This window comes from Pteronotus mesoamericanus, unplaced genomic scaffold, assembly GCF_021234165.1.
Source record: "Pteronotus mesoamericanus isolate MK-2021 breed Mesoamerican mustached bat unplaced genomic scaffold, CSHL_Meso_final contig_105, whole genome shotgun sequence".
NCBI classification, from domain to species: Eukaryota; Metazoa; Chordata; class Mammalia; order Chiroptera; family Mormoopidae; genus Pteronotus; species Pteronotus mesoamericanus.
The window spans coordinates 15,849,473-15,877,267 of NW_026555006.1; the positions used below are offsets into that span (position 1 = coordinate 15,849,473).

Genomic DNA, 27,795 nt, shown 5'->3' on the forward strand with positions numbered 1-27,795 from the left:
CACACACACACAGGTGCTCATACAATGGTTCCCACATACATTCAGCACATAGATACTTCATACACACTCACAAAGGCACACACTCGGGGAAACACAGATAATTTTTCACACAGATTTACATGAGATGCTCATGGGTATACCTAAGGACACACTTACATTCACGTACACAGACTCACTCACTGATACAACTTCACACACACATGGGGACTCAAACTCACACACAGGCATGTGTCCACAGAGAGACACACATGCACACATACAAAGTTGTACACACACTCATGTACCTACCCTCATACACAGGCACACAATCACACACAGACCACTGGCTCCCTTCCCGGTACACAATGCCCCTCTGCCATGTTCCTGCGCCCTTCAGGACCCTTTGTCAGTCTCTGCCATGACACTGGTCACACTGGGCTTTAGGTTGTGTCCTTGACTGCCCTGCCCACTCATTCGCCAGCTCCTTCAAGGCAGATACTCTGTGTTAGTTCTGTTTTAGTGTTAGGCCTGGTGTCTCCTTGTCAGGGCCCTCAGATTTACAGGTTATAAAATAATTTAAATGAATATCTAAATTTGTATGTAGGCAATAGGGCAGTAGAGTTATAGTCTAAGTTCCGGGAGGTCCATTCCTACTACCAGCTTTTAAACAAACAGTTGTAAGAAAGAGATAAGTGTTCCAATAAATTACTGAGTTAAAAGTTAAGTTCTTTTTACTCTTCACAAAGCAAATCATGGTTGCTTGAAAAAAATACCTTTTGGGGAAGACAATTTTGATTTTTGAAGAGCAACAACAATAAATATTAATTAGCAAAACTTTATCAAGAATAAATGAGAGCAATAAAAATTATCGATTTCTGGTGTGGGATAATGTCTTTCTTCTACACATGGCTTTCTTTTCTCAGTGATGTTAACCTCTTCTGCAGTTTAGCATTTCTGCTGTAGTTTAATATCTGCTTACATGAAGTAAGTATACTATTGCATAAATAAAAGTTGTCAGGGTTATCATATTTCTAGTTGTACTGACCAGAATAACAGCATACATTAAAAATCACTCTTAAGGAAACCCCACTTCCACGTTCAAAAATGATAGAAAAAGTAGCCATGTACATTATTTAGAATGAATCTGTGTCATACTAACTAAAATATCTTCGGATCTTTCATCTGCTGCTTTAATGGGATTTTCTTCCATAGGGTATGATGATGTCAGACATTACTAAGGACAGAACGGCTCATTCATTGAAGAAAAGGGGAAGTTCCTCTTCTCTAAGCAGGAAGGAGCTTCATGGGCGCACCAAGGAGTGAGTAACTAAATATCTAATGAGTTAGTTTAATTATTGAATAAATAGGTTCGTAATGTTTATCAGGAGAATAATAAAACATATCCTTTGGGAAATAAAAAGATAGAAAATGGACAACAGAAGGTTCAGGTCATCTTTCGGGGCCATATTTTAAAAAAGAAAGAAGAAGAAAGTGAGAAAACATAAATGATATGTTGTTCTCAGCAGCACTTTCAACTGTTTCAAAGACTACCCTCCCAAAATCATCTACTCAAAAGAAATACCATATGCAATGTAGACTGACTACTTCTCCTGAATCCGGATCTTCACTGTTATATAAAGACACAGTTTTTTTTTGCATTTTTGCAATCAATATATACATATACAATGCATTTAGCATTATTTTATACAAATTTTGTAATGTATTTTCATAGGCACTGTTTGTGTCTTTTTAAATAGCTGCATAATGTTTTCTGTTTATAATTCTGGGTTAGCTAACCATTCCCCAATTATTGGGCATTTTAACTTTGTTTCCATTGTTTTTCTTTTCCACTGCATAATGCCTCTCCTTGTTTTCTTCCCAGAAGTAGAATTAGTTGGACAAAGGGTAATAAGTACATTTTTTTTTTTTAGCTCTTGCTGCATATTGCATTTGGTCTCCTAAAGAGATAAATCAACTTTTAATATTTTCATGACATTTCTTTTTGACTGCCACTGGGAAGAAAACAAAACAAATTATTCAGTGCTGAGATCAATTAACTTATAGAACAGATAACAGATTTTCCTGCTTAACGGTCTCCACAGGATTGAAGGGTGTGGTGCATTAATCCCTGTGGGTGGAAACAGGAGCAAGTGTGTCCTGTGGAACAGAGACTGGAAGCACTGAATAGATTTACATTGGGACTCTGAAACCAAATCTTCCCACTCTCAGAGTGTATTGATGCACTTATTTAAAATTCCACTTTCCAACCCTGGATGTTTGCAGTTGCAAGTACGATTTCTCTCTTTTACAGACAAGAAATATAAAAGAGTAGTAATTCTAGCATGTCAGAAGCAAAGCTGGGGGAATAATTAATCTCTTGCTTTTGCTTCTGACCCTAGCCATTTGGGCTGCTATTTCCAATATTCCAATATTTTAGTACTGAATATAAAATATTCAGTACAAGGATATGTTTATTACTTTTAGAGAGAGATGAAGGGGGAGAGATTAAAAAAAAAAAAACCACTGATGTGAGAGAGAAACATTGATTGGTTGCCTCCCATACGTGGCCTGACGAGGGATTGAAACCACAACCTTTTGGTGCCCGGTATGACACTCACAGAGGACGATGCTCCAACCCGCTGAGCCACCTGGCCAGGGCCATAAGAGTTACTTTAAAAATTATTTTAAAATAATTGTTAGCTTAAATTCAACTTTTTTCAAGAAAATATTTATAATAATAATCTGACATACATCATGCTCCCATGATTAATGAAAAACAACTTCTCTCAATCAAAGTTTAAACTACTATCCCTATTTACACAATTTTCATTGTTTTCTTCCCTTTCAAAGCAAATTAGAAAGTCACGTGGAATCAAAACATGGCCCAATTTGAAGAATGAGAGATCACTCTTTTCTTTATTGATGATATATGAACACAAACTAAAGTAACACAAATAACGAAAATAGTTTTATCAACATATTAGGATAGATTTCTCACTAACAGATACTTTTTTTTGATATATTACATAGTAGAAATTTGAACTCTCAAACAAGACATTCAGAAGAATCATCCACTTGCCCTTTTTCTTGAGTAGCAAGTGAACAACTTCCACATACGCTCGCAATGCAGAGGCCAGTCGGGAGGCTTCGTCCCGCTCCATCTCCTGCCTGCTTCTCTCTGCCTTCATCACTGTCTTAGGCCAGACTGCACGGGCGATTCCCCTCCATGAACCTGTCATCAGCTAGTAGAAAAATTCGGAAAGTTTAGTGGCTATCAAATGCAGGCATTGTTTTGAAATTGCAATGTTTTATGAAAAAGCATATACCTTTCATTTGAAAGTTATTTCAGAACAATTTTTGAATAGATCAACTTCAATAGTATAAAGTCTATCCTGAAGTATATTGCGGACCTAATACCCCATCTCTTTTAATCTCCCCAGCATTAACTCTACTAGGTGGGCACCACTTTTACCATCTTACTGTGAAATACCTGCGGCTTACAAATCAAGCGACAATTTAATGACTAGGATACAATCCTAAACCATGAGTATGGCACATAGCAGCGATTTCAAACCTTTTCATCTCATGGCACACATAAACTGATTACTAAAAGTCTTTGGCATCCCCAAAAATATATTTTTTGCCAATCTGACAAAAAATTTGGTATAATTTTGATTTATTCATACCAGATGGCTATTGTTGTGTTGACTGTTGTCATTTTCTTTATTTGACAATCTAAAGGAATAGGGGTCAGTGCCCCTGACTAAATAGTCAGATATTGAATGTTTTAAAAATTCTTGCAGCACACCCATTGAAAACCCTGACACAGAGCGTCTACAGGCCCTTGTCTACTTCTCTGTCACCACCTTCCCCACTGTCCTGCGAGCATCTGCTCTCCAGCCACACTCAGCTCCCACATTATAATCCCTCAGTGCTCTCTCTTGTCTCCAGCCATTGCCTTCTGTTTCTTTCCCATGGGCCACCCTTATCTGGAATATTTTCTCACACTCTGGCTTCCTGCTCTCCTCCTTCAGAATTTAGCTCCATCTCCATCTCTCCAGGAAGCTTTCTCTAACAACCCACCTACAACAACTTGCACTTCTAGACTGGGTTGGACACTCTTTCTTTCTGCTCTTGCTGCTTACCTCTTTTCCATGGTGCTGTATTTGGATGGTTTTTTGTCTTTCTCTCTCATTAGACTGTAGATTTATTTGCCTTTATAGCAGTAAGTACATAGATAAGGAGAGCAAAGAAGAGTAGAATGTATCTACTTAGCAGCTTCATAGGTGTGGTATAAAATCAGCATAAATTTAACCCTGTGGCTTCTATGTCTACGGTATTCTACAGCAGTGACTAATGCATAACGTGGATCCCTGGGCAACATAGATATCCAAAGGGACTTTTGAATTGTGACAGGAAGATAGAATTTATAGTTGATATCATTAACAGTTTTTAGGGTTGAGTGTTTTTATTTAAATTATGTTTTCATTCTAATATAATTTTGTTTTATTTTTTTTAAACTTTTTAAGCTGGATCTCATTATCTCAATATTTTAACTGTTAACATGTCACCATTTCTTTCTGTATGTACCTACATGGTTGTCATCATACTTTGTATCTCACTTATATAATTAGTAGCATTAAGGGTGATAATAGCTGACCTTTATTGAGCCCTTACTATGACATCACTTAAGTCTCACAGAAGCTCTGTTACAGAGGATGGCAACTATGGCCCAGGAGCCAAGTTCAACCTACCACCTGTTTTTGTACTGTTCCCTAGCTAACCATGGTTATTACATGGTTGAAAAAATATCAAAAGGAGAGTAATATTTTTTGTTATGTGACAATCATAAAAAACTCAAATTTCAGTATCCATAAATACATTTTTATTGGAACATATGCATGCCTTTTCATGTATGTATTGCCTCTGGCTGCTTTCATACTAAAACTATAGAGTTGAGTAGTTGCTATGGAAACCATAGGTCCCAGAAAGCCAAAAAACATTGCTATATGGAATTTCACAGAAATGTTTGCCAACCCCTGCTCTGTAAGATAGATGCTATTATCATGTCCAATTTATAAATGAAATAGATGCTTAGAGAAGCTGAGCCTCCAGAGCCACAGAATTAGCAAGTGGCAAAATGGGCTCTTGTTTATAGTCAAGTATTCTCATTCTTTGAAAATTGGCTATCTTTGTGTAACTTGCATTAACGAAATTCTTCTATTCATTTACCAGAACCTTCTGTTTCCCATCCCTGGGTAAGAGCAGGTACTTACCATGACATCTTTCTTGTTGGAAGCTCAGCCTACGGCAGCCTTTGGCAGCCTTTGAACAGAATTTGACCAGATGTGCTACTCTCATGTTCTTAAAATGGAAATTGAAGCATGAGGTTAAGTTACTTTCCCAGGATCATGTGACATGATATCCAGGCTTATTATCTCTGAGTCCAGTAGTTCAATTAGTAGGTCAGTCCTAAAGTTAATGATGAAAGAGTCTCTATTTTGCCTCCAACCAAAATTACAGTGATGTCCTGTTACATGAACTTCAAGTATGAATCCTGCAGCTTCACTTGAACCCACTGGTGGCATCTAATACATTATATTGTTTCACTTATTCATGTATTCAAGTTCATTGAGCTTGTATTCTACATGAACTATTGTGCCATGTTAGGCATATAAAGGTGACTGACTGTAGGGTTCTACTCTGGAGGAGCTTGTCTTTAAGTAAACAAAATATCACCTGCTAATTTTTTTTCCTGCAAAAAATAGAAAACATTGTATTTATCACTTTATTTGAAATAAATATTTATTGACCCTGAGTACATTCCAGGCACTGGCTAAGTGGTGAACGACACAGAAATAATCCCTGCTTACATGATTTAGAATCTTGTAGGAAAGGCAGTGAACAAATAATTTTAAGTGTAATGAATTTATTCTATGATGTGCAGTTAAAAATGACATTGCCTGGCCCGTTTCCTCACTGTGATCATTTCTATTGCCATTTAAATCAAACTAAAGTCCCCAAAAAGATCTGGATGAGATACAGCTTCCACACCAAAGAGAGAAGTTTAAGAAAACTGAAATGCCCATGTTCTGAGATTAAACCACAATAATAACTGATATTATGTTGTACTTACTGGATTTTTAAACCATTTCACGTACAATACCCCTCTGCTTCTCATAAAAACCCTGTGGGTTAAGTAGAGAAGATAATTTTATTATATCCGCTTATCTCATTTATTATCATATTTATCTCAGGCGCAGAGTTGAGTTGAACATATTTGTTATTTCCTAACACATTTTCACCATCGATATGGGCAAGAGCCCTTGTGTCTACATGACTGAACTTCTTCCTCCCCATTCTCACTCCCGCTCTCATCTCCCAGTGGACATCCATGCTGGAACACAGAATACCATATATACTACAAGAATACACACGTACATATTTAAGTTCTGTGATATATATATATATATGTATATATATTCATTTATTTATTATGTGTTATGATGTTTTGACATCTTAAAAAAAAAGACCCTTTCTGAATATGAGGAAATTGCTCCCTTCTTGGGTTTAACCACTTCTTAATGATAGCCAAGGTCTCCAGCAGGGAATATGCCTTATTCCTTTGATATGCACATTAACCAAACCAGAGCCAGCCCTGTTCTAACTGTCCTCCACAGCCCCCTATACCTCAGGAGGCAGTATTCCTCTGCCTTAATTATCCCAGAGTCAGTACAGGCATCTAGGAACCTCTCTTATACCTTAGACCTCCCAGGAATTATTCAGACCAGCCAGTCCTGAACTGCTTCCCCTGCCCAGTTTGGCCTTCCCTCAGAAACCCCAATAAAAGTTCTTGCCTTGGCTCTCCCATGCTCCTGCCATGCACCCTGACCACCCTGGTATTTTTCCATATGGCCCTACACAGCACGGCACGTCCCTGGTCTCTAGGGCCTGTGAATATAAAGTTTACCAGAGCATCTCCTCTGTCTCCTTTAGTGGTTGCACCCGATTGACCATCTCATAAAAGAATGCAGAGCAAATATGTATCAAAGATAAAGCTTTTTTTATTGACATAAATGGTGTTGAGTATAAATTTCATTTGTTTTCTCAGTCTAATATATCTCATTCTACACTTTTATTTTATATATTTACTCATATAACTATGGCTATCTAGTTCTTTGCTTTTTATTGATGCCTAGTAGTCCTTAACCTCCATCCACCACGTGTTCATGTCCTTCCCCTAGGGATGAACACCAAGAGTGGCTTCCACTCCCTGCCAAAGCACACAATGCCATGGGGAACATCTCTGCCCAAACCCTTAATTGGCATCTTTATAAAAGCTGCCCTGGGAATGGGATCCCAGGTAAAGGCATTCACATTAAAGAAGATTTGAATTGAGGAGATAACCCATAGATGAAAGTGCTTAACACAATAATGTATCAATGCTTCTCAAATTAATCTACAAAGTCAACGTATCTCAATCAAGACTTATTTGTACTTTTTGAGAAACTCAACAAACAATTTTAAAATTTATAAATAAGAAAAGAATTCTAAGTAACTAAGTTAATTTTGAAGAGTAAGCATAGAAGAAGGATTTTCCCTATCAAAAATTAAGATCTACTCACAAAGCTGTAGTAACTAAAAATAATAATAAATGCAGGAATAGAAAAATAGACCAATGAAACAAACTGAAATTTCACAAGTAGAACCATAAGAGCCCTGGCTAGGTTGTTCAGTTGTTTGGAGTGTTGTCCCATACACCAAAAGGTTGCAGGTTTAATTCCCAGTCAGGGCACATACCTAGGTTGTGGGTTCAACCCTCGGTCGGGGCATGTATGAGAGGCAACTGATCAATGTTTCTCCCTCAAATCGATGTTCCTTCTCTATCTCTCTGTCTCTCTCTCTCAAATCAATAAATATACCCTTAGATGAGGATTTTAATTTTTTTTAAATAGATGCATAAATATATGGAAATGTAACATGTAAACAATGAGGAAATGATGGATTTTTGATAGATTATGTTGGGAGGAAATGGGCTCACTCTATGAAGGAACAGAAAGCTGGATTTTTGCCTTACATTATTTGTATAGTAGACTCCAGATGGAAGACTGAAATGAGAAAAGCAATAAAGTTAATAGGAGAATGTCTTTGTGTTCTACACGTAAGAAAAGATTTATTAAATAAGATCCTAACATGAGAAAAAAAACCCATAAAGTAAACTATAAAAAAACCCTTGATAAATAGAATTGCAATAAAACTTAGCATTTCTGTTCAGCAAAGAATACAACAGGCACAGTTAATAAGCTGGTAAAAGATATGTTTTTTAAATCATGCACATTAACAATAAAAACGAAAACCATTTTAAAATAGTCAAATGGGATAAATAGCAATTTATAGAAGCAAAGCCCATGTGGCTAAACAGAACATGAAGAGATGCTCTAAAGCACAATATAAGAGATGCTTGAACTCACTTTGGAATTAGGAAAATGCATATTAAAACAAGATATCATTTTCCACCTATCTGAATGGCAAAACATAAGAACGGAGAATAATACCACTAGTTGGCGAGGCTTGTGAGAATAAAAACTGATATAACCATTCAGTAAAGAAAACTAACAGCATTTAGAAAAACAGGTTTGTGCGGGTCCTTTTACACCCCTGCATTGAGGAAACTGAGGCTTAGGGTGGACTTGCCAGATCATCACAACTCCCAAGTGACAGAGCTAATAATCTGTGCTTCTCTGACCCTAGAATTTAGAGGCATCATGAAAGTATTTGTATTTGTTATGGGCTGAATTGTGTGCCTCTCCCCTAATTTTCCCACCAGATTGATATATTGGGGTCCTACTTCTCAGTACTTCTGAATGTGACTTTATTTGTAAACAGAAACTTTAAAGAGATAATTAAGTGTAAATTAATTCATTAGGGTGGGTTCTAATTCAGTATGGCTGATGTCCTTATACGAAAAGGAAATTTGGACCCAGACATGCATAGAGGGAGAGAGTATGAAGAGATAGAGGAGAAGATGGTCACCTACAAACCAAGGAGAGTGGCCTGGAGCAGATCCTTCTATGATGACCCTCACAAGGAGCCAATCCAGCTCACACCTTGGTTTGGGACTTCTATCCTCCAGAATCGTGGGACAATGCATTTCTCTTGTTTGAGCCACCCAGTCTGCTGTGCTTTGCTATGGCAGCCTTAGCACACTAACGCTGCATTTCTAAGTAGTGAACGCAAGCTGCCGCATAGCCAGCTTGCCAAATATAGGACGCTGAATGGGCCGGCTCAGAGGCCTGCTCTGCCCAGACTGGCTACCATCCAGTTCCAGCTTAAGTATTAACAAACTACTGATCTTATGTAAGTTATTAAGCCTTCTTTGCCTCAGTTTCTTCCTTTATAAAATGAGATAAATAGAAGTAATCGTCATTTCAGTAAGTGGTGAGAATTTATTAAAATAATACATGGAAACACCTAGAATGGTTCTTGGCATGTCTAAGTACAGAGCAAGTCCAGTATTAACTATTATTATTACATAGAACTTTGGAATCAAACAGGGCCTGAATTTGAATCTCAGATGCTCTGCTTAACTGCTATTAAATAGCTACTATTTAATATTCTTTGAGTCTTACTGTATTATTGATAAAATGAGAATAACAATCTCACTTTAAAAATAAAGTATGAATAACTCATCATAGATTCATTCTGTTTATTCATTGAACAAATTTTTGTTGCCTAGGTTATGGGAACTGGGCAGGGCATTGTGTGAGATGCTAAAGATAGAGGAGTGAACAAAATAGGTTGTTCCTGAACTTAGGATATTGCTCTTGTCAAGATCATAATGATTTTCACATCGCTGAGTAGTGTTCAATCCTCAGTCCTCGCCTTACTCGACTTCTCAACGTTTGACACTGTTTACCGCTGCTTTCTCCCGGGAACACTTTCTCTCCTTGGCTTCAAGACACACACTCCTGTTTTCTTTCTACCTGACTGGTTCCCCCTCCTCAGTCTTCTTCTCCAGTCCATCCTTTTCTCTACAGTTTGTTAATGCAGAAGTGCCATAGGGAGCAGTGCCTTGTCCTCCTCTCCTCTTATCCTCTTATCCCCTTAGGAGTCTACTCCAGTTTAGTTGCAGGCATGGTATTATGCCTCCAAATATGTATCTTCAGCCCACCATCTTTCACAAACCTCAGGCTTCTATATCTAGCTACCTACTGAACTTTCACCTCAATACCTGCTAGGCATCTCAAACTCAACCCTTCTCACAACTTAGCTCTTTAAATTTTTGTATGTGCCATAACTGGGGATCAAATCTGCAACCTTGGCTATCGGGACAATGCTCTAACCAGCCAAGCTACCTTACCAGGGCCCACAACTTAACTCTTTATCTAACTGCACTCCTTCCCATTTATCAGGACATTCTTTTGGGTCAACTTTGAAAATATATCCAGAACCCAGCTTCTTACCACTGCCCTCAACTGCTGCCTTCTCAGCCTCAGTCAGTGTGTTCATCAGCGTGAGCTGCTATTAACAAAATACATAGACTGAGTGGCTTAAACAATAGGAACTTATTTTCTCACAGTTCTGGAGGTTGAAAGCCTGAAATCAGGGTGCCAGCAGGGTCAGGTTTTGGTGAGGGCCCTCTTCCTGCCTTACAGAGGGACACCTTTTCAATGTGTCCTCACGTGGCAGAGAGAGAACCTTGGTGTCTCTTCCTCTTTTATAAGGACCCAGTTCTGCCTGCTCAGGGCTTCACACCTGTGACCTCCTTTAACCTTAACCACTCTTTAAAGGCCCTATTTCCAGTACACGGGGGGTTAAGGCTTGAACATAGGGATTTTAACGAGACACGACTTAGTACACGTCAGCTGCTGTCCTCCCTAATCTGGATTACTTTTAAAGCTTCCTCACTGGTCACCGTGCTTTTACCCATGCCAACCTACAGTCTATTCTCAATACAATAGTTGAAGTGATCATTGTAAAAATATAAAGCGAATCGTGCTATTTCTCTGCTCAGAACTCTCTATAGGGTCCTGCTTTATCAGATTAAAAGCCAAGATTTTATGAAGGCCCACAAGTTCTACATGATCTAGCTACCTGACACCTCTGTAACCTCCTCCTCTGCAGCCACCTGTTTGCTCCCTCCCCTCCAGCTACTCTGGCCATTGTGCGCTCCTTCAAAAACACCAAGCAGCCTCCTATCTCAATGCCTGTGCAAGTGCTCCTCTCCCTCCTTGAAAGACTCTTCTCTCTCAGACACCCACAGGGCTCATTTCCTCACCTCCTTCAATTCTTTGCTCGTGGAGGCCTGTCTCGACCTTAACAGCGCCCTTGCCCCATCCACTTCCAAGTCCCTTTAACTAAGCTCTTCCTTCCTCTGTAGCATTTATCACCTCCTAACATAATACATAATTTACTTATTTAGTACTTTATTATCATTGTCTGTTTCTTCACACCAAGTTCCATGAGGGTCGAGGTCTTTGTTTTTCTTTTTTTTTCACTATTGTATCCCAAGGACCCACAATAGTGCCTGGCACAGAGCAGTGACTCAATAAGTATATTTTGACAGTTGAATGGATAATTGTTGCATTTTCATAATTTCTGAGCAAGCAGGTTCTTTTGCTCACAAACAGGTTAGTTTCACAGGTTCAATATGGGTGTTATAATAAATTCAGAGTGGCCAAGGGCTTTTATTTTGTAGATGTAAGATGCATTTACAGCAAACAGAAAAGTGCTTATTCACATTTTTAAAACAAGGTCTACTTTTACCTCTTTGCTGAAACATTATGTGGTGCATCTATTAAAAAAAATAAAAGAACACTTTCATTTGTGTTGAAAACCTGTAGAGAAAGATCCCACTTCTCTTGGGTGATCGCCTCACCACCGCAGAGCTAACTCTGGCCCCCACACTCTCAGCCTCGCCTCTCTGACGATAGCCAGGGGCGATACAAGGTTGAAATTATGCATTAATCCAGGAGTTGCTAAAGAAGTTTCAACAGCTGCCCTTGACCTTAACCTTACATTTTCTTGGGTGAACATTAGCTCAATGGACTGCAGACACTCTGATTTTCTATCCTACTTATTCAAAATGGTTCTGTTTTGTCAATTGCCTTGCCTAGATTATCTTCAGTCACATTAGAGCTAGATGTTTCACAGGTCACATGGTTCATTCTTTGTCCTTTAGAAACATTCCTCCTCTTAAAAAATGTATTTCACAAGAACACATGCCATGTCATTTTTCTCTCTTCTTTCATTTTTGAAAATATATTTTGATTTTTGTTTACACTTTAACTTTTCTCTCACTAGTTAGATGGGACCAATAATGTGAATAAAATACCTTAAAACTACATAAAAATACAGCAAATTTACTATAAATTAAATGGCCATAAAACTAAATTACCTTACCAGTAACTTATAACTTCTACAGATAGGAGAAGAGTAGGTATGCTTTTGCTTTTAACCATAACATACATAAAATTTTCCATAGAAACTTTGAAGTGGAAAGTTCCCAAGTAAGTGCATTGTGATGCATGCTTTATCTTGTTTTCTACATCTTGTTGCTCAAACACAAGAACTCTAATTTTTTTATTACCAGTACTTCCTACTATGCCTGCCACATTCTGGGAAAGAAATATTTTTTGAAAAAATAAAGAAAAAACAAAAACAAAAAAATGCAAATTTATACCCTGGAACCTTCTTTTTCTCCCTGCGCTCTGAAGTATCTCCACTGGGGGGCAGCACCTGACTTCAATAACGAATTTAAGAGGCAAACCAGGCTTAAAAAATACCATTCAAAATACGTAGTTCCAGGTATTTCTTTTGTAACAAACAAAAGAAAGAGATGAGATTTTGACCTTCTTAATCTGCTGGATTAATAGCGCTAAGGCTGCCTGTGCATTTAAATATTATCTCTTACTGAAGTTTCAAGATATCTAAATAATAATGGCAGTGAAAATGTCTGGGAATGAATTTTCAATGATAATTGTATGATATTTGTGGCTGATGAGATTTAATGAAATAATTGTTCCTATCTCTAACAGTCAAAACAAGACATGACCTTACATTTATTTTGTGTGGAATGATCAGCAAGCAAATTTGTAAGACGTTTTCAGGAAAACTGAATTTCACGGAAGAATAAATATATTCTAACTCCTTAGCTATTTAATTTTTTAGTTTATTCCCTTTTTCTGTGTACGACTGTTGGACTACTTAGAATGGGACATTTCCAGTCAATCAAGGACAGTATACAAAGGTTACTTTTGTTTTTGTGGACCAATTTATGCAGTTATTTCTACAACCAGGTTAATTTCAAGTCTGTCTCAACAACAGTACATGTGATTACAAGTAGTAACTGAAATTTGCATTGGGTTACCAATTGTTACTCTTCTCTCTGAAATAAAGTCAGTTGATTTGTTCAGTGTTTTGACCAGTTTACACAAGGTTTCCATTTTCCTGCATTTACATTTTTAAATTGACTTGAGAGAGAAAGAGAGAGAGAGAGAGAGAGAATTTGTTGTTCCACTTATTTATGCATTCATTGGTTGCTTCTTATATATGCCCTGACCGGAGATCGAACCCGCAACCTTGGTGTATCACGACATGCTCTAACCAACTTAGCTACCCAGCTAGGGTCTCTTGCATTTACTTTTAATCTACGTTTCTTTCTAAAACTTTACAGCTCTCTTATATACATTTTGCCAATTGAATTTCTTCTTCGTTAATGCCAAGAAGCCAATGACAAACAAATAGACAGCAAGGACATTTTTCACATTGAAAAAATAAAATCAATTACAGAATTCCCTTTGCAATGAGATCATGATTCTAGAAGAGTTAGTATTATAAACTAGGGAATGGCTGGTCATAGATAACTGAAATTCATCTACTTGCAGTGTGGTGACATATACTCAATAAATGTATTGTGCTGTGTGTGTGCAGAATGGGTGATTAAAATACATTTTCTCTCTGAGCGTCTCACATTTCCAATGGCTTCAGTAAAGCTGTTTATCAGTAGAAAATATGTATGTCCTTCTAAGTCAGTATTCTGAATTGATATTAGTAATTCTCAATTTTCAACTATAGTATCTCTTTTATTTCTAAAAATGTACTGAGTTCATATTCTGGTTTAATGTTAATTGCCCAGACTGAAAGCATTTTTAATATTCTGTCTTTTTTCAAGGAAAAAATATCTTGTTTTTTCTGTTCACCTTATTCTTCTCTTAACTCTTCTCCCTTCTTTCAACTCATTCTAGTGCTGGAACTCTCAGGTTTCATTTCCAAAAAAATACCATAAAGAGGGGGATTTAAAAAGTACAATTTTCTTATAATTGTCCATGAACTTACAGTCTTGGTTTATACATGATCAACCATCCAAGGTACAGATACTGATAGTTTCTACATGACAAAGGACACCAGGCTTCCAGCACAACACCCAAAGCCTCGCCCCCTGAAGCCCTGTCTCCTCCACTGACTGACTCCAAGCTTTGTGTTTTACTACTTGCAGCATCCCACTTCCAAGGAACAAACTCTGTATCAGTTAGCATTTGAATCAGTTATAGATAATGCTTCTTATAATAATAGTTCTTAAAAAAACAAAAACCGCGACTTAAAATAGAAATATATTTTTCTCCTACATAAAAAAATATGTAGGGAAGCAGTTCAGGGACCTAGACACCTATTTTTCTAAACTGTAATCCATAATATCACCTCAAGACCCAGGATAGCTGCTGAACTCTTCCCATCACATCCATATTCCAGTCATCACAGAGGACTCCTCTTGATCAAATTAGTTCTTTTAAGAAAACTCTTTCAGAATTTTCACCCAGAACTTCCACTTACATCTCATTGGCTCACAAGCCACATGGCCCCAATAGCACCACAAAAGTCTAAGATTTTGTCTTTAGTTTAGTCAGAAACCTTTCCGCAACTTTAGGGTTCTGTTACAGAGAGAGAGAGAGAGAAAGAAGAAAGGGAGGGAGGGAGGGAGGGAGGGAAAGAAAGAAAGAACAAGTTTGAAAGCAAATGGCAGCCTCTGCCGCAACGATCATTACAATGCTCTTTGTAATAGTGGAGTGTAATGGGAACAACCTAAATGGCCTGAAGAATAAATGGTTAAATAAAATGAGATATGTTCATATACTAAATACTGTCTTGGTATTTAAAGTATTGGTGTAGATTACTATTTATTGACACAGAAAATTATTCATGATATATTTCTAAGTGGAAAAAACCCCAACACCTCAGCATCTATAACGTGATCCCGTATGTAATGTCATGTCAGAAAAGATTTTTTTAATGTTAACACTGGTTACATAACCACTGGGGTTAATAGTTCTTTGTGTAATTTTACTTCATTCTTTCTACTTTTCAATATGTTCTGAACTTTTTACAGTGACCCTACACATGATTACCATGGAAATACAAAGACGCTGAATGAATGAAATTATCTTCAGTAAATCAAAAAAGTCACTGCAAAAGTTTCTCTTTGCACATAATCCTCAGTCAGTGGGGTTTTTAAGCTGCCCTATGACACCAATTTCATACTGAAAATATTATAAGCTGGGCTGAATATCAATTTTAAGTAACATGGCAACAGCAAAGCAATCATGAGGACTGTTTGTAAAAATCTTTATTTGCTTTTCTATCTTTGACCTCTAATTCCTTCTGGTTTGAGTTTTGGACCAACCCCACTTCTTTTTCTATGTGTTCTCAGTATGGCATTCAGCAGAAAAGAAATAGGGCTTTTATTAATACCTGCTTATGTTTGTGAAAGTGTTACTTGCAGTAACGAATTTTTTCAGGTAGTCATTACTCCTACTGTCATTCTGGCAGATACCATCGTATGTGAGACTTGGCCACTGAGAGGTAAATAGAATAGGATATTTGAAATGCCTGCCTCTCCTATATGTATGAAAGCCTTTTTTGTCGTTCCCTGTATCTCTGAAATGGGTAGAATAATGATCTTTTACTTACTTCAAAGAGTATTGTGAAGGTAAGATAAGATCATCATAGGAAATGTTTTGCAAAGTTTAAAGTAGCATTTATAATATCGGGACAGGCTGGCTTATCTTAAAATCAAGGGGCTTATACAACGTTGGTCGCTCTAAGCAGAAGCTATCGTCTTTGGTACTGCCCACAACACCTGCAGCTAATGTACCCAAACAGGCTGGTTGCTACTTCAAAGGGCAGCAAAAAATTGAGGACAGCAGGTGTTACAAGAATAAAGACTAAATCACTAATCCAGACAGCCATCGTGAAAAAGCAGCCATCACCTTCTTGGGCTGAGTGTGTAAACCTTAATTTATTGTGCAAATTGTATTGTATCAAAGGATTTTTAAAATATATATTATCCATGAATTTTCTTAAAGTATACCTTTGCAAGAAGCTCACTAATTCCAAACAGTTGAGAACTAAGTATTTTAAACTCCTCGTAGAAGAAAATAAAATCCCAGAAGATTAAGTACAAATATCTCTTTCTCATTTAATTAAAGCAAAAACACAGTCTGCTTATAAAAGTGGTCACTCTGAAAACACATACACACACTATTATATCTTCTCCTTTGAAATGACATCTGGCTTAACCTCCATTTTCACAGGTGGAGGGAACTGGGGTGGAGCACTCTGAGACTGCCATTAGCGACAGTTGGATTTCCTCTGAATTAAGTTGAATTAAGTAGTGCCTGAGGGGCATTAGGGGCTCCCCTTGAATTGGATCTCCTGTTCAGCACCTGGATAAGCTTATATTGCCTTGGTAACCAAGCCTAAACCCTTTCTTAACCTTGAAAAGGGTGATTGATGCTTATTGATTTACGATAGTTTGGGTGAATTGTGGTTTCTCTCACCATGTAGATGAGTGTCTCGTTTTTCTTTTTCCTACTAAAGGGATTTGCAAGGCATAGAATAGAGCATTCTTTATAACCCCCTTTGTATATACAGAGTGGTTTCCCAACATTTTAAGCTTTCTCGTATATTCCCCTGTCCCTTTTGTGAGCTCTGTCCACTGTGAGGAGAGCCTTCGCGTCTGTGCTAGAGAGGCGATTGGCAATGGCTTTAGAAACATGTGTTCTGTTGCCCCACCCACAGGCCAACCATGGACACTTTCTTAACAATCAGATGCCCCGGGCACTGCACTGGGCTTCAAGCACTGTATTGAGATCTTCTTACACGTTAATGTTTTCATCTCTCAAATGTTTTAGACTTTAAATATATCACAGGGATATTTACATGAGACTTGCTTGATATTTTTTAGAGAAAATTTTACCTTGGTAACATTTTTGCTGAAAGCAACACTGTTTTATTATTATTGTTATAATAACTATTGAAATTTGCTTTCTTCCTTGCTTTTAGCTGTCTGAGTACTGTGTCTTACATGGACGAACCGAGCCAGCGTGACGTTGCCTCTCGCCTTACAGTTCAGATGGAAAACACCTATCAGCTTGGTGTGTTATTTTATCATTTGCTTCTATCATCAACTTCTATTTTGATGAATGATATTTACTTAAACTAATGTCTGATAACCTGGCATTATCTTCAATGCTAGTACAATATAATGGATCTTAATTAATTGAGTAATTTGATGCTGCTTTAATGTCTTCTGTTTTTTATGTGTCATCACCCCAAACTTTATGGCTTACAGAGAGTTCTCTGCACCTGGAGCTCTGCAGTACCAAGGCTGCAGTTCTTCATGGGCTGGGGGCTGGGCTTTCTCCCTGGGGAGCAGTACATCTCCATGAAGAAAGCTGAACAGAGGGCACCTTGGCAAGCCATGGGGACAAACTCTTCTCAAGGAGGAATCTTGGCATACCCCCTCACCCTCAGGGGCTGAGGCTAGGAGGCCCCTCAACTCCCAGCGATTCACAGTAGACTAATGCTACATGAGTCCTGATCAGCTTCCCCCATGAAGAGGCTGGACTAAGGCAATGGAGAAAAATGGGAGGGCATCTTAAAAAATATGGAGGCTTGAAGGGGTCACATGCGTGGAGACAGGTCAAGACTTGATCCCTTCACCCCATCTCCTAGTCTGCTTGTGCTCATGAAGAACCGCTGACCTGCCCTCCAGGAGGCAGCCGTGAAAATGCTTTGAGGTCATCAAAGAGGGAAGTGCAGCTGTCGGCGCCCTCATGACCACGGTAGGGCGGGGTCAGTGTGGGCTTAATGCCCGAGCTATGGCTTGGAAAGCCGGGGTGCAAGACATTGAAAGTCATGGCCTGGGGGGGTAACAACACCTACATCTGCATGAGTGATTTTCTTTTCCATCTATCATGCCTTATCCTTCAACAGTTCCTCTCAGGAAGAACTCATATCACCCACCCTTCACTTTTACAGATGAGGGAACTGAGTGCCAGCTTGTCAGGGACAGAGCTGGGCCTGCAGTTGGGGCTCAGTGCCTGCTGATCTGGGGAAGGTTTGTGGCCAGCAGCAAAGGAGCGCGTGCTTGGGGACTGAGAACCATATCACGTAAACTCTCTTTGTTCCTTAGCCAAAGCTGAGTTCAGCCCAGGACCTGTGTTGCAACACCCTGTGGAGTGTGGTGCATTCTTCTAGGGTCAGGCATTCCTCCTTCCCTGACTCTGTTGGAAGAGTTCCGAACTCTAAAAGCGGTCTGATGGCCCAGCAAGGGGGTCAGAGGGCCCCCTATTTACCCAAAGGGGGCACACCTGGGCCTGGCCAGCTGTTGGCTCTGGGTGTGGGTCTTTAGACGCTTGACACCTGATGCTGCTTTTTTTCCTCCGGAAAGTGGGACGGACTCCCATTGCCTACTTTTCTTTATTAGTGTTTCCTAAACACCAAACAATTCCCTAGGAGGCACCAATGTGTACTATGTTACTGAATTAAGAAGCTCATTGAGTATTTGGGGGGTTATCTTATGGAGCTATTTTTTATATGCTTGAAATAAAGTATATATATATATATATATATATAAAATATGAAATAAAAGAGATATGCATTAAAGTTTTATCCAACAAAACCAACCAAAGTTGTTGATGGGTGGGGGAAAAAAAGCCTGCTACACAAAGGCAAATGATTTCTAGTCCCCTGTTGACAGACAGAAGTGTTTATCCCTTCACATTGAGGTTTTAGATCTTTCAAAACAAAGATCTTTGCACCTGGCCCTGTACTCCCAGAGGAGTTCACAGGGAATATCTTTTCCCATTCATGTTTCCTCATAGACCTACTTGTTTTCTCTAAACGTGTACCTGCCCACTATTATCTGAATCGATATATAATTACTGCTATATAGAAGTTCCACAGAGGCTTACCAGTGACCAAAGGAAGACTCTATGGACTAGAGTGGTTCCCCCTGGGGCAGGTAACCTCAAGAAAATTATACACCGTCAGCACATCCCATTAGGCCTTGTAGCCAGTTTTCTACAGTAATCCCCAAGACTACATGGATTACAAGGCTCCATAATTAGTCAGTCTACTGGTATTTTCATAGTGCTGTGGTAGACAACTAATATTCTTGCCATCCAATATACTTCTATACTTCTGGTAACCATACCCAGTTTTGGGGTGGGGGGAAGCCGTCATTACTGCATTGGGTCCATAACATTCTGCTGAAGCTGACACTAGTCTCAGAGATGTAACAATGACTGATTCTGGGATGGCATAGAGCCCTTTGATTGCTCAAGCCAATCAAAGCCTTGATATTCAATTCAGACAGCATTGTTTGAGCTGTTGAAGATGCAGATCAGGCCCTGAAACCTGAAAGAATGGAAGAGTTATGACAGCCTTTGCTATCTTGCCCTCACATGAAGCCTGAGACTGAGAGAAAACTAAATCCTAATGTCATCATTTGAGTTCTAAATCCAAAGTACTCTCAGACTTTTTAGTTAAGCAAGCAAGTTTCGGTTAGGTTTTCACCCTATTATAAGGAAAAGATCTTAGCCATTTGGTGCCTGTGATTTTGGGCTCTGCATGCTGAAAAGGCTTGAATCAGATTTCAATAAGATAAAGGAGTTGAAATAGGAAGCCATGTGTTTCTTCTTCATATGATATAGTTTCATAACTTATTTCCTCAGATAAACAAACCAAATTGTCTTACCAGTTTTAGGAGTACTGGATGTTGAAATAAGTTAGAAAAGTAATTTTCCAAATACCTTAGTGTGTATATATATATAAATATATATGTGTATATATAGTCTTTTTCATATTTTTACAAAACGTCATGTGAATCATTCTCTTATGATTAAAGTTTTTATGCTTGACAATCCATTTTTTAAGGATTCAACTATCTGTCTTAAAAATCAAAAACATATTTCAACTTCTACTTATTTATGTGTTTATTTTGTATCTGAAAGTTATTCTCTGGGCCTTTGGTAAAGATTTTCTCATATAGACAAAATGCAACACCAACTGGAATAGTGTGGGGTAGGAGGAGCAATCATCAATCACCAGCATTATGGTGTTTAATTTTTTGCATTCTATCCAATAATATTTGTATCATCTAAACATCTCTTGAATGTTTAGCATACCTGTCCTCCCTTTATCTGAGTAATTGCAGCCACCAAGAATGAAATGAAACATGGATGTAAATTAATGAAAGATAAAAAGAGAATGGAAGAAATGAAGGTATATTTCTCATAATAAAGACAAGTCAAGGAATGTATATCAAGGACTCATGGACAAAGCCAAACTGGGGAAGGACTGAGGGAGGGAGATGGGGGAAGGGGGCAGGGGAAAGTGGTGGGGGGAAGGTGGAGACAAATGTATTTGAACAAAAAAGAAATAAATTTTAAAAAATGACATCACAAAAAAAGACAATTTACATTTGCTCACTAATTATTGAAACATGTATATAGGAAATAAATACAGGCTATAGGATCCAGTGTATTTGAATTTGGATACTAGTTTTGCCAAATCTAAATAAATGATGTTCGAGCAAGGTATTTAGCATCCTTGAATCTCAGTTTCTTCATCTGTAAACAGGGATAGTCACCACATCATGGGGATACTGCAAGAATTAAATGAAGTAACGTATTTAAATTGCTCCTCCATTCATTATGTTATTGCCTCTCTAAATGATTGATTCTAAGGCTTTACCTTGAATCACTAAGAAGAAAAGCCTTTCATGACATCCAATATAATTTTCTATTAATTATGAAATCAGTTCTCCACAAGACTTGTTTTGGAACAATGACTAAAGAGGTACTTGATTCTTTAAAAACACTGACTGTGAGCAACAAGTCAGACAAGACTTATTGGTGCAGATATGCACTGCCACATTGAGACAAGGTGCCTGCCTGAAAATGAAACCAACACAATGGAAAGCAGAATTTTAAGATGAAGAGAGAGAGAGAGCCATCATTTGAGTTCCGCTTTCATGAGATGATCAGGTCCTGTCATCAGATGCCGTCTTGGACAGAGCCTGTGAGTCCCTCAGCACTGACTTGGCCCCACCCCCCGGAGGCCTCCCTTTCTCCCTGCTTACACCTTCGCCGACCTGATCTTGCTGCTTTCTCAGCACAAGCACTCCCCATGTCCTCGCTCAGAATGAGGTGGCAACAACATATACTGAAGTCTATCCAGCAAGTATCCAGCCATGTACTATGAAAAATAGAGACATTCGTTGAAGAAGATACAAGATACAAGAAACATTGTACATGGGACAATGATGTCTCAGTCCCCTTCAAAGCAGGCACCCTGGGATCTCACACAGTTCTCCCAATTGCCATCAGCTGCCCTGTCATATTTTCCTGAATCTCATTGATGGTCTGAAATCTCTTCCCTTTCAAAAGTAATTTTAGTTTTGGGAAAAGCCAGAAGTCACAGGGTGCGAAATATTGGCTGTAGTGGGGCTGAGTCACCTGGGTGATTTGATGTTTCACCAAAAAACTCTGCATAAGACCATATGAATGAGTTGGCATGTTGTCATGATGAAGCTGCCAATCACCGTTTGCCCATAGCTGTGGCCTTCTGAATCATCCAAATAGTTTCAGTGGAGGAATGTTTAAGGTTAATGCAAAATGTGATGCAGATTTGTTGCTCTTCTTGCTCAGTCATTTTGAATGCAACAGCCACACAGTACACATGCTCACTCACCAGCATCTACTGCCTCCACTGACTAGTAGTACAGTGAAGTCATCATTGTTCATGCACACACATTCCAGCCCACTCTGCTTAACTGCCAGTTTACATCAATGTCATGCAAACTGTTTATATTAACAATGGCTGGGCTTTTTCCAGACAGACCTTGTATATCTAATGAGCGGTTTCTGTGAATGTGGCAGGCACTGTTCAAAGCATTTCAAATAGTTCACCTCATTTAATCCTAACAAAAAACAATGTGGTAATTCTTATTATCTCAACTGAGGAAGCTGAGGCACAGATATATTAAATAACCAAATTTTTATCTATTCTCTCTTAAACCTATTTTTACAGACTAGTTTTTCTTTCTCTCTTTCTTTTCTTCCTTTCTTTCTTTTCTTTCTTTCTCTCTCTCTCTCTTTCTCTTCCTTTCTTTCTTTCTTTCTTTCTTTGTTTCTTTCTTTCTTTCTTTCTTTCTTTCTTTCTCTTCTTTTTCATCTGACCTTCTTTAGTTCCTTGATTTTTGATTTCTAAAAAGTTTTTTCCTCACAAAGAAAAAAAATTCAGAAAAAAAGAAAAGAAAAAAATCTTTGCCATTCACATCAGTTGACTCTGAAAGTAGCTTCAGGAGCTTATTTTGGAAGTCAAAAGCCAAACCTGACTCTTTTTTTTCTCTTTGCCTCTCAGCATCCCTGCCTGAGCAAGACAATGATGATTCTGGCTGTATAGGGGCAAGTCACAAAGAAGTGAGAAAAGTTCATTCCTACACTTAAGAATATTTTCAGAATAGAACCTGGTTAATGAGATTTTTAAAAACTAAGCAAAGTACAAAAAGCACATTGGTATAGCTGAAAAACGGGAGCTACTGGAAACAGGAACGCAAGTGCCACCAGGATTCTATCTTTCCAGCACTAAGCTGTGTATGAGCACCTCCTCTCACCACGGTCTGATCCCTTCCCACCCTGAGAAACATGGCCTCCAGCATTGTTAAATGTCACGTCATAACTTCGCCATACAAAGAGCCTGACATTTCCCCCCACCCCTAGTTCCAGTTTGAAATAAAAATTCCAAGAAAAGACTAATTGGCCTGGCTTGGGGCAAGTGCCACCTCTGGGCCAATTAACCATGACCTGGACTTGGGCTCAAAGGAGGCGATGGTAGGTCTTAAAGAACCATGTGGTTAGTGTTGAAAGAGGACCAGTTCCTGGAAAGGCAGATGCTGTTCCCAGATGACAGGGAGGTATACTGAGCAGACAAACAACTGCACTGAAGGAATTTATTACTTTCCAAAGGGAACAATGCACATGGTTTCCAAAACACATGACTAAATTAAGTTTCATGCGAGCGATGTAGGTCAAGTGATGTATATGGGATATGAGTGCTTGTCAGGAAGAAGTGAAAAAGAGAGAGGTAATTTTGTCCAAGCTATAATATCACTTTAAAATTTCTTAAATAGAAAGGGGAAAGTACTCCCCAAAGTTAGCCTCATTTCACTAGAATATCTGAGTAGAAATCTAAAAAATCTACAGAAAGTGACATCAAGGTCTATAGGGACTGATGCTCTACCTTTGACCCCATGAAGCAGGAGTTAATTGGGTCCAACCTTTCACAAGTATACAACTGCTCATCTCTGTGCTGTAGAACAGAAATTCCTGCTAACTAAATATTGGGGTTGATTATCACACTCATTATATCAAGTGTCTCTGTTTTACATGCCCAGATTCATTCTTTATATTAATGTAAGTTTAATTGAACAATTTCTATATAATCATCAAAATAAAAATACTATTTATTGAACCTCAGGAGGCTGACCTAACTTAACTGTAAGTATGGGCTATAACCCTCTGGTTCAGTTCAGCCAATGGGAAACTTCAGTAGAAAGTCACAGTGCGGAACAAGTGTGACCTGGGTGTTTATTCCCCACCCTGCCTGTGGGTTCATCTCAGGCTTTTTGCATCCATTAATAGAAGGACACAAACTGCTCTCAAGGGAGCCAGCTTCACATGCCTCTTCTAGGATCTAGTAGGCGTTCCTTTCTCAGACCCCTCAAGCCTGGGGTAGGATAAGGGTAGCATCCTCACTTCAAGTAACCAAGAGGCTGTTTCCTTTGTGATTTCCTACATCCTGCTCAGACCTCTCTAAGGAGACTCTTTATTATTAAATCCTCCTGGAATTGTCTTGAGTGTGCCCTGTGTTCCCTTAGACTCTGACTGATAATAGTAGTTAAAAATAAACACTTAAAAGTTTCTGATGACTATTAAAATAGAATTGAATATAATTCTTGATCTCACTCCTTTATCCATATCAATTCAGCAAATAATGATTGAGTCTTTGTACTTCAGACCCTGTGCACATGTGTTGTACAGGGACAGAAAGATAATGAGGTTAATTTTCCCAGGAGGTACAGGCGAGATTCCTGGAGTGCAGGATAAAGAAAGTCATTCTGGAGCTTCTATTCTGAGTGTGGACTAAATGTGGTTAAGAATATGAGCTCTCGAGTCAGATAATCTGGGAGTACATCACAGTTCTGCCACTGTGTGATTCTGGGCAGGTTACACAATGCATTTAAATCTCTGTTTTCCCACCTGTGAAATAGAGAGAACAGATTCACGCCAGAGATTTATTGGAAGATTATATAAGGTAATAAATATGAAATTTTTATGGTGCCTGACATGTAGAAAATGCTCCATAAAAGTAGCCATGATCTGTACCATGACTATTATCTATAAATGTTTAATTCTGGTTTTTTTGAGAAATAACACATTAAACATTTCTTGTGTCTTTAACATTGCATTAGACTCTGAAGAGGATAAAATCTGTCGTAGCTTATCATTTCATTGGGAAGATAGGCATGTATGCCTTAGCTGTTAGGCAGATTAGAAGCCAGGATAGCAGTGGGGTCCTAGTGCATTGGGAGTACAGAGAAGAGAAGGGTTTAGATTTTTATCTAAACAGACAAGGAAGGCTACCTGGAGAAGACTTTTGAGCTGGGCTTTAAACATTGGTGGCTATTTCTCAGATGAACGAGATGGGAAAGGGTGTTCCATTTAAAAAGAAGAGCAAAAACAAATGTACAAGCATCCTTTAAAAAACAGACGAAGTCCATGAGACAGAGCAGCATCCACGGAGAGAGTCGTGATGGTTGGCGAAGAGGCTATAGGTTGGATGAGAGCTGAGTGTTAGACCTTGCTAAGGGAAATATCACAGTAAGAGCTGGGGTTTGGAGTGATCCATCCAGCTGCAATGTGGTAGGTAAGACTGAAGGGGGAGAAATGTTTTGAGGCTTGGATGTAAGTCATTAACAGTGGAAACTGGGAAGGAGGATACTTGTCAACGTCAACCCTTGAGGGCTGAACATGCTCTTTAGGTAGCCTGGTAAATGGATCAATTCATTGTCCTATCTTCTTCCAGAGAACCTGACTGGAGACCTAATTACCACTACTCTTTTCCTTGAATGGAGGCCGCACAGAAGATGAACTGTCTCTCCGTGTTTCAGTACTCTTGATTAGCCAATGAGGTGGGAGGGTATAATATGAAATGACTTCTTAGAAAGAAATTCTGTCTGTATTTTCAGGGCCTACCAAACATTTTCCTGTGGCTATTGTCAATCATGTTCTGGAAGATGTGTTAACTAACTATCTACAAGAAGAACAATATGAACCAGAGCTCTGTAGACAGATGACTAAAACAATTTCTGAGGTAATGTGTGATTTTGCTTAAAGTGTTAACTATAACTAGAATATTTGCTGAAAAGCACAACCCCCTACTTTTTGAAAAAGGCAATTAATTTGCAGTAGCTGTAAAAAAAATGCTTATTTATATTTTATTTTATTAAAATATTTATTGGGTCATAGTCTATGTGTGTGTAAAAGCCTTTGTCTAAAACAATCATTATGTACATCTTTTGCATGTATTTTATATTAAAAATGTATAAAACTGCCCATTTATTTTTAAAAAAATTATTGTGAAAGGTAAAATATTTTAATGATCATTTCTCTCCCCCAAGGCAGCTTCAGTGGCCATCACACACAGACATTTAAATGCATTTCAATTTTTATCAACTAAAGTGCTGGTATCCCATCAGGTTTTCTCTGCTTGTTTTTTTACAACGAAGTCTTTAATAAACATTTATGATTAGTCATATTACAAGAGACTCCAGATGTATGGTCTCTTAATTAGATCTGAACAAGATGGTGTAACTCTAATGCCAACATTTCTTTTGAAGGGAAACCATCTTAACAAGATTTTTAAAAAAATGTAATCAATCTATTAAATTTTGTTTTCTGGATTACAGTTTTTATCATGTGCCTTAGAAAATGTAGATTTATTGCTGGTGCTATTATTTTGTTCCTAAATGTCCTATTTCATGAGGACAGTACTTAAAGCGAATCACAGTTTTGGCTCTACCACAATTACTGAAAATATCTACAGTGGATTATACCATTTTCTTAAATCAAATCCACTATATTTATGACAAAGATCAATATTCTTCAGTTTCAATGTAGCTACAGGAAGTGAGAACCTTTTTCTTCCCTTTTAAATTCTAGGTTATTAAAGCACAGGTCAAGGACTTGATGATTCCACGTTACAAGCTGATTGTGATTGTTCACATTGGACAACTGAATGGCCAGAGCATATTTATTGGAAGTAGATGCCTGTGGAATCCTAAAAGTGATAACTTTTCATCTTATGTTTTTAAAAATTCTTCACTCTTTGCTCTTGCAAATGTCTATGCAGTTTACTTTGAATGACTGAAAATAAGAAACCTAGTATTACTTTTTTAAATCAAGAAATAGGCTGTACCTAAGCATGCAAAAGTTTTACTGACTAAAAGTTTTAGAAAGAAATGTTTATACTTCAAACAACTGGAATATTTTGGATTTTTTATACTTTTCTAAAGGTTTGGGGAGGGGAGGGTGGCACAAGAAAGAATTTTGTTTACCTCAAGAAGGAACTAAGTTTTTGTTTTGTTGGATTTTTCCATAGAAATAGATTCTTATTAAATATTACTTTTGGTACTAATTATTTTAATTACTCTTCAATTAAAAAGCTAGAATTTCCTGCACTGTTTTTTAATGAGGAGAAGTTTCTTTAAAAAAATATGGCTATATACTTTGACCAATAAATGGCAGTAGAATATTCAACATGGTATACACAAATGATAAATGTTAATATGTCTCAGTGCTGCATATAAAAGAATACTGGCTTTCATTTTCTACTTAATAAATTGAGCAGCATTCATTAACTGCAATTACTGTTACAGGTACCTGACAGTTGAAACTGCTGAGGTAGAATTAATGATTTCATAACAATTATCATAGTCCCACAGGGCTGCTAGCTAAAACTAGAAGCTCTTGTGGATTGCCTGCACTTTACAAAATTGTGGGAGAACTGAATATTGGCTCTTCAATAATGGAAACTATAAAGTGAACAGAGCCTTTTTAGGGCACTGAAGTAATCGTTGTGATATTAAATATACATGATGTTTAATAGTAAGTGTATTTGTAACACATAAAATCAGGTATTCAAATGAGACACTGCTTTTAAATGTATACTGCCTGATGTGCCTTTGAATAGGTTTTCCTAGGCTAACGAACTCTTACACAAAATAGATATCTGGCTGCTTAACAAATAAAGTGTGTACTTACTCTTTTGTTCTTATGAATTTAGTACTAAGTGACCTGGTGTGGTTTTGAATGGATGGCACTAAAATTTACAGGGCTGAAATAGCTTATTATTCTGCTGGTTAATGTAGCTTGTACCATGGATCGTTTATTTTTATGGAGCTTTCAGCCA

At 38.1% G+C, this 27,795-nt stretch overlaps 1 protein-coding gene across 1 annotated transcript; it reads left to right on the forward strand.

Annotated features, from left to right (window-relative positions):
- The first annotated feature begins 1,194 nt into the window (after nucleotides 1–1,194).
- On the forward strand, nucleotides 1,195–26,750 carry DYNLT5 (dynein light chain Tctex-type family member 5). Its single transcript, XM_054572633.1, has 4 exons — nucleotides 1,195–1,298; nucleotides 17,320–17,411; nucleotides 25,574–25,698; nucleotides 26,547–26,750. Exons 1-4 carry the CDS (start codon nucleotides 1,195–1,197, stop codon nucleotides 26,748–26,750), a joined length of 525 nt encoding a protein of 174 aa, XP_054428608.1.
- Nucleotides 26,751–27,795: the final 1,045 nt, after the last annotated feature.

What these genes read in the sequence shown, in the direction of transcription:
- DYNLT5 (XM_054572633.1), top strand. Translation starts at nt 1,195, where the DNA reads ATGATGATGTCAGACATTACTAAGGACAGAACGGCTCATTCATTGAAG. An exon ending in CTTCATGGGCGCACCAAGGA is followed by an intron (nt 1,299 to 17,319) that starts GTGAGTAACTAA and finishes CCTTGCTTTTAG; the next exon opens with CTGTCTGAGTACTGTGTCTT. An exon ending in GGAAAACACCTATCAGCTTG is followed by an intron (nt 17,412 to 25,573) that starts GTGTGTTATTTT and finishes CTGTATTTTCAG; the next exon opens with GGCCTACCAAACATTTTCCT.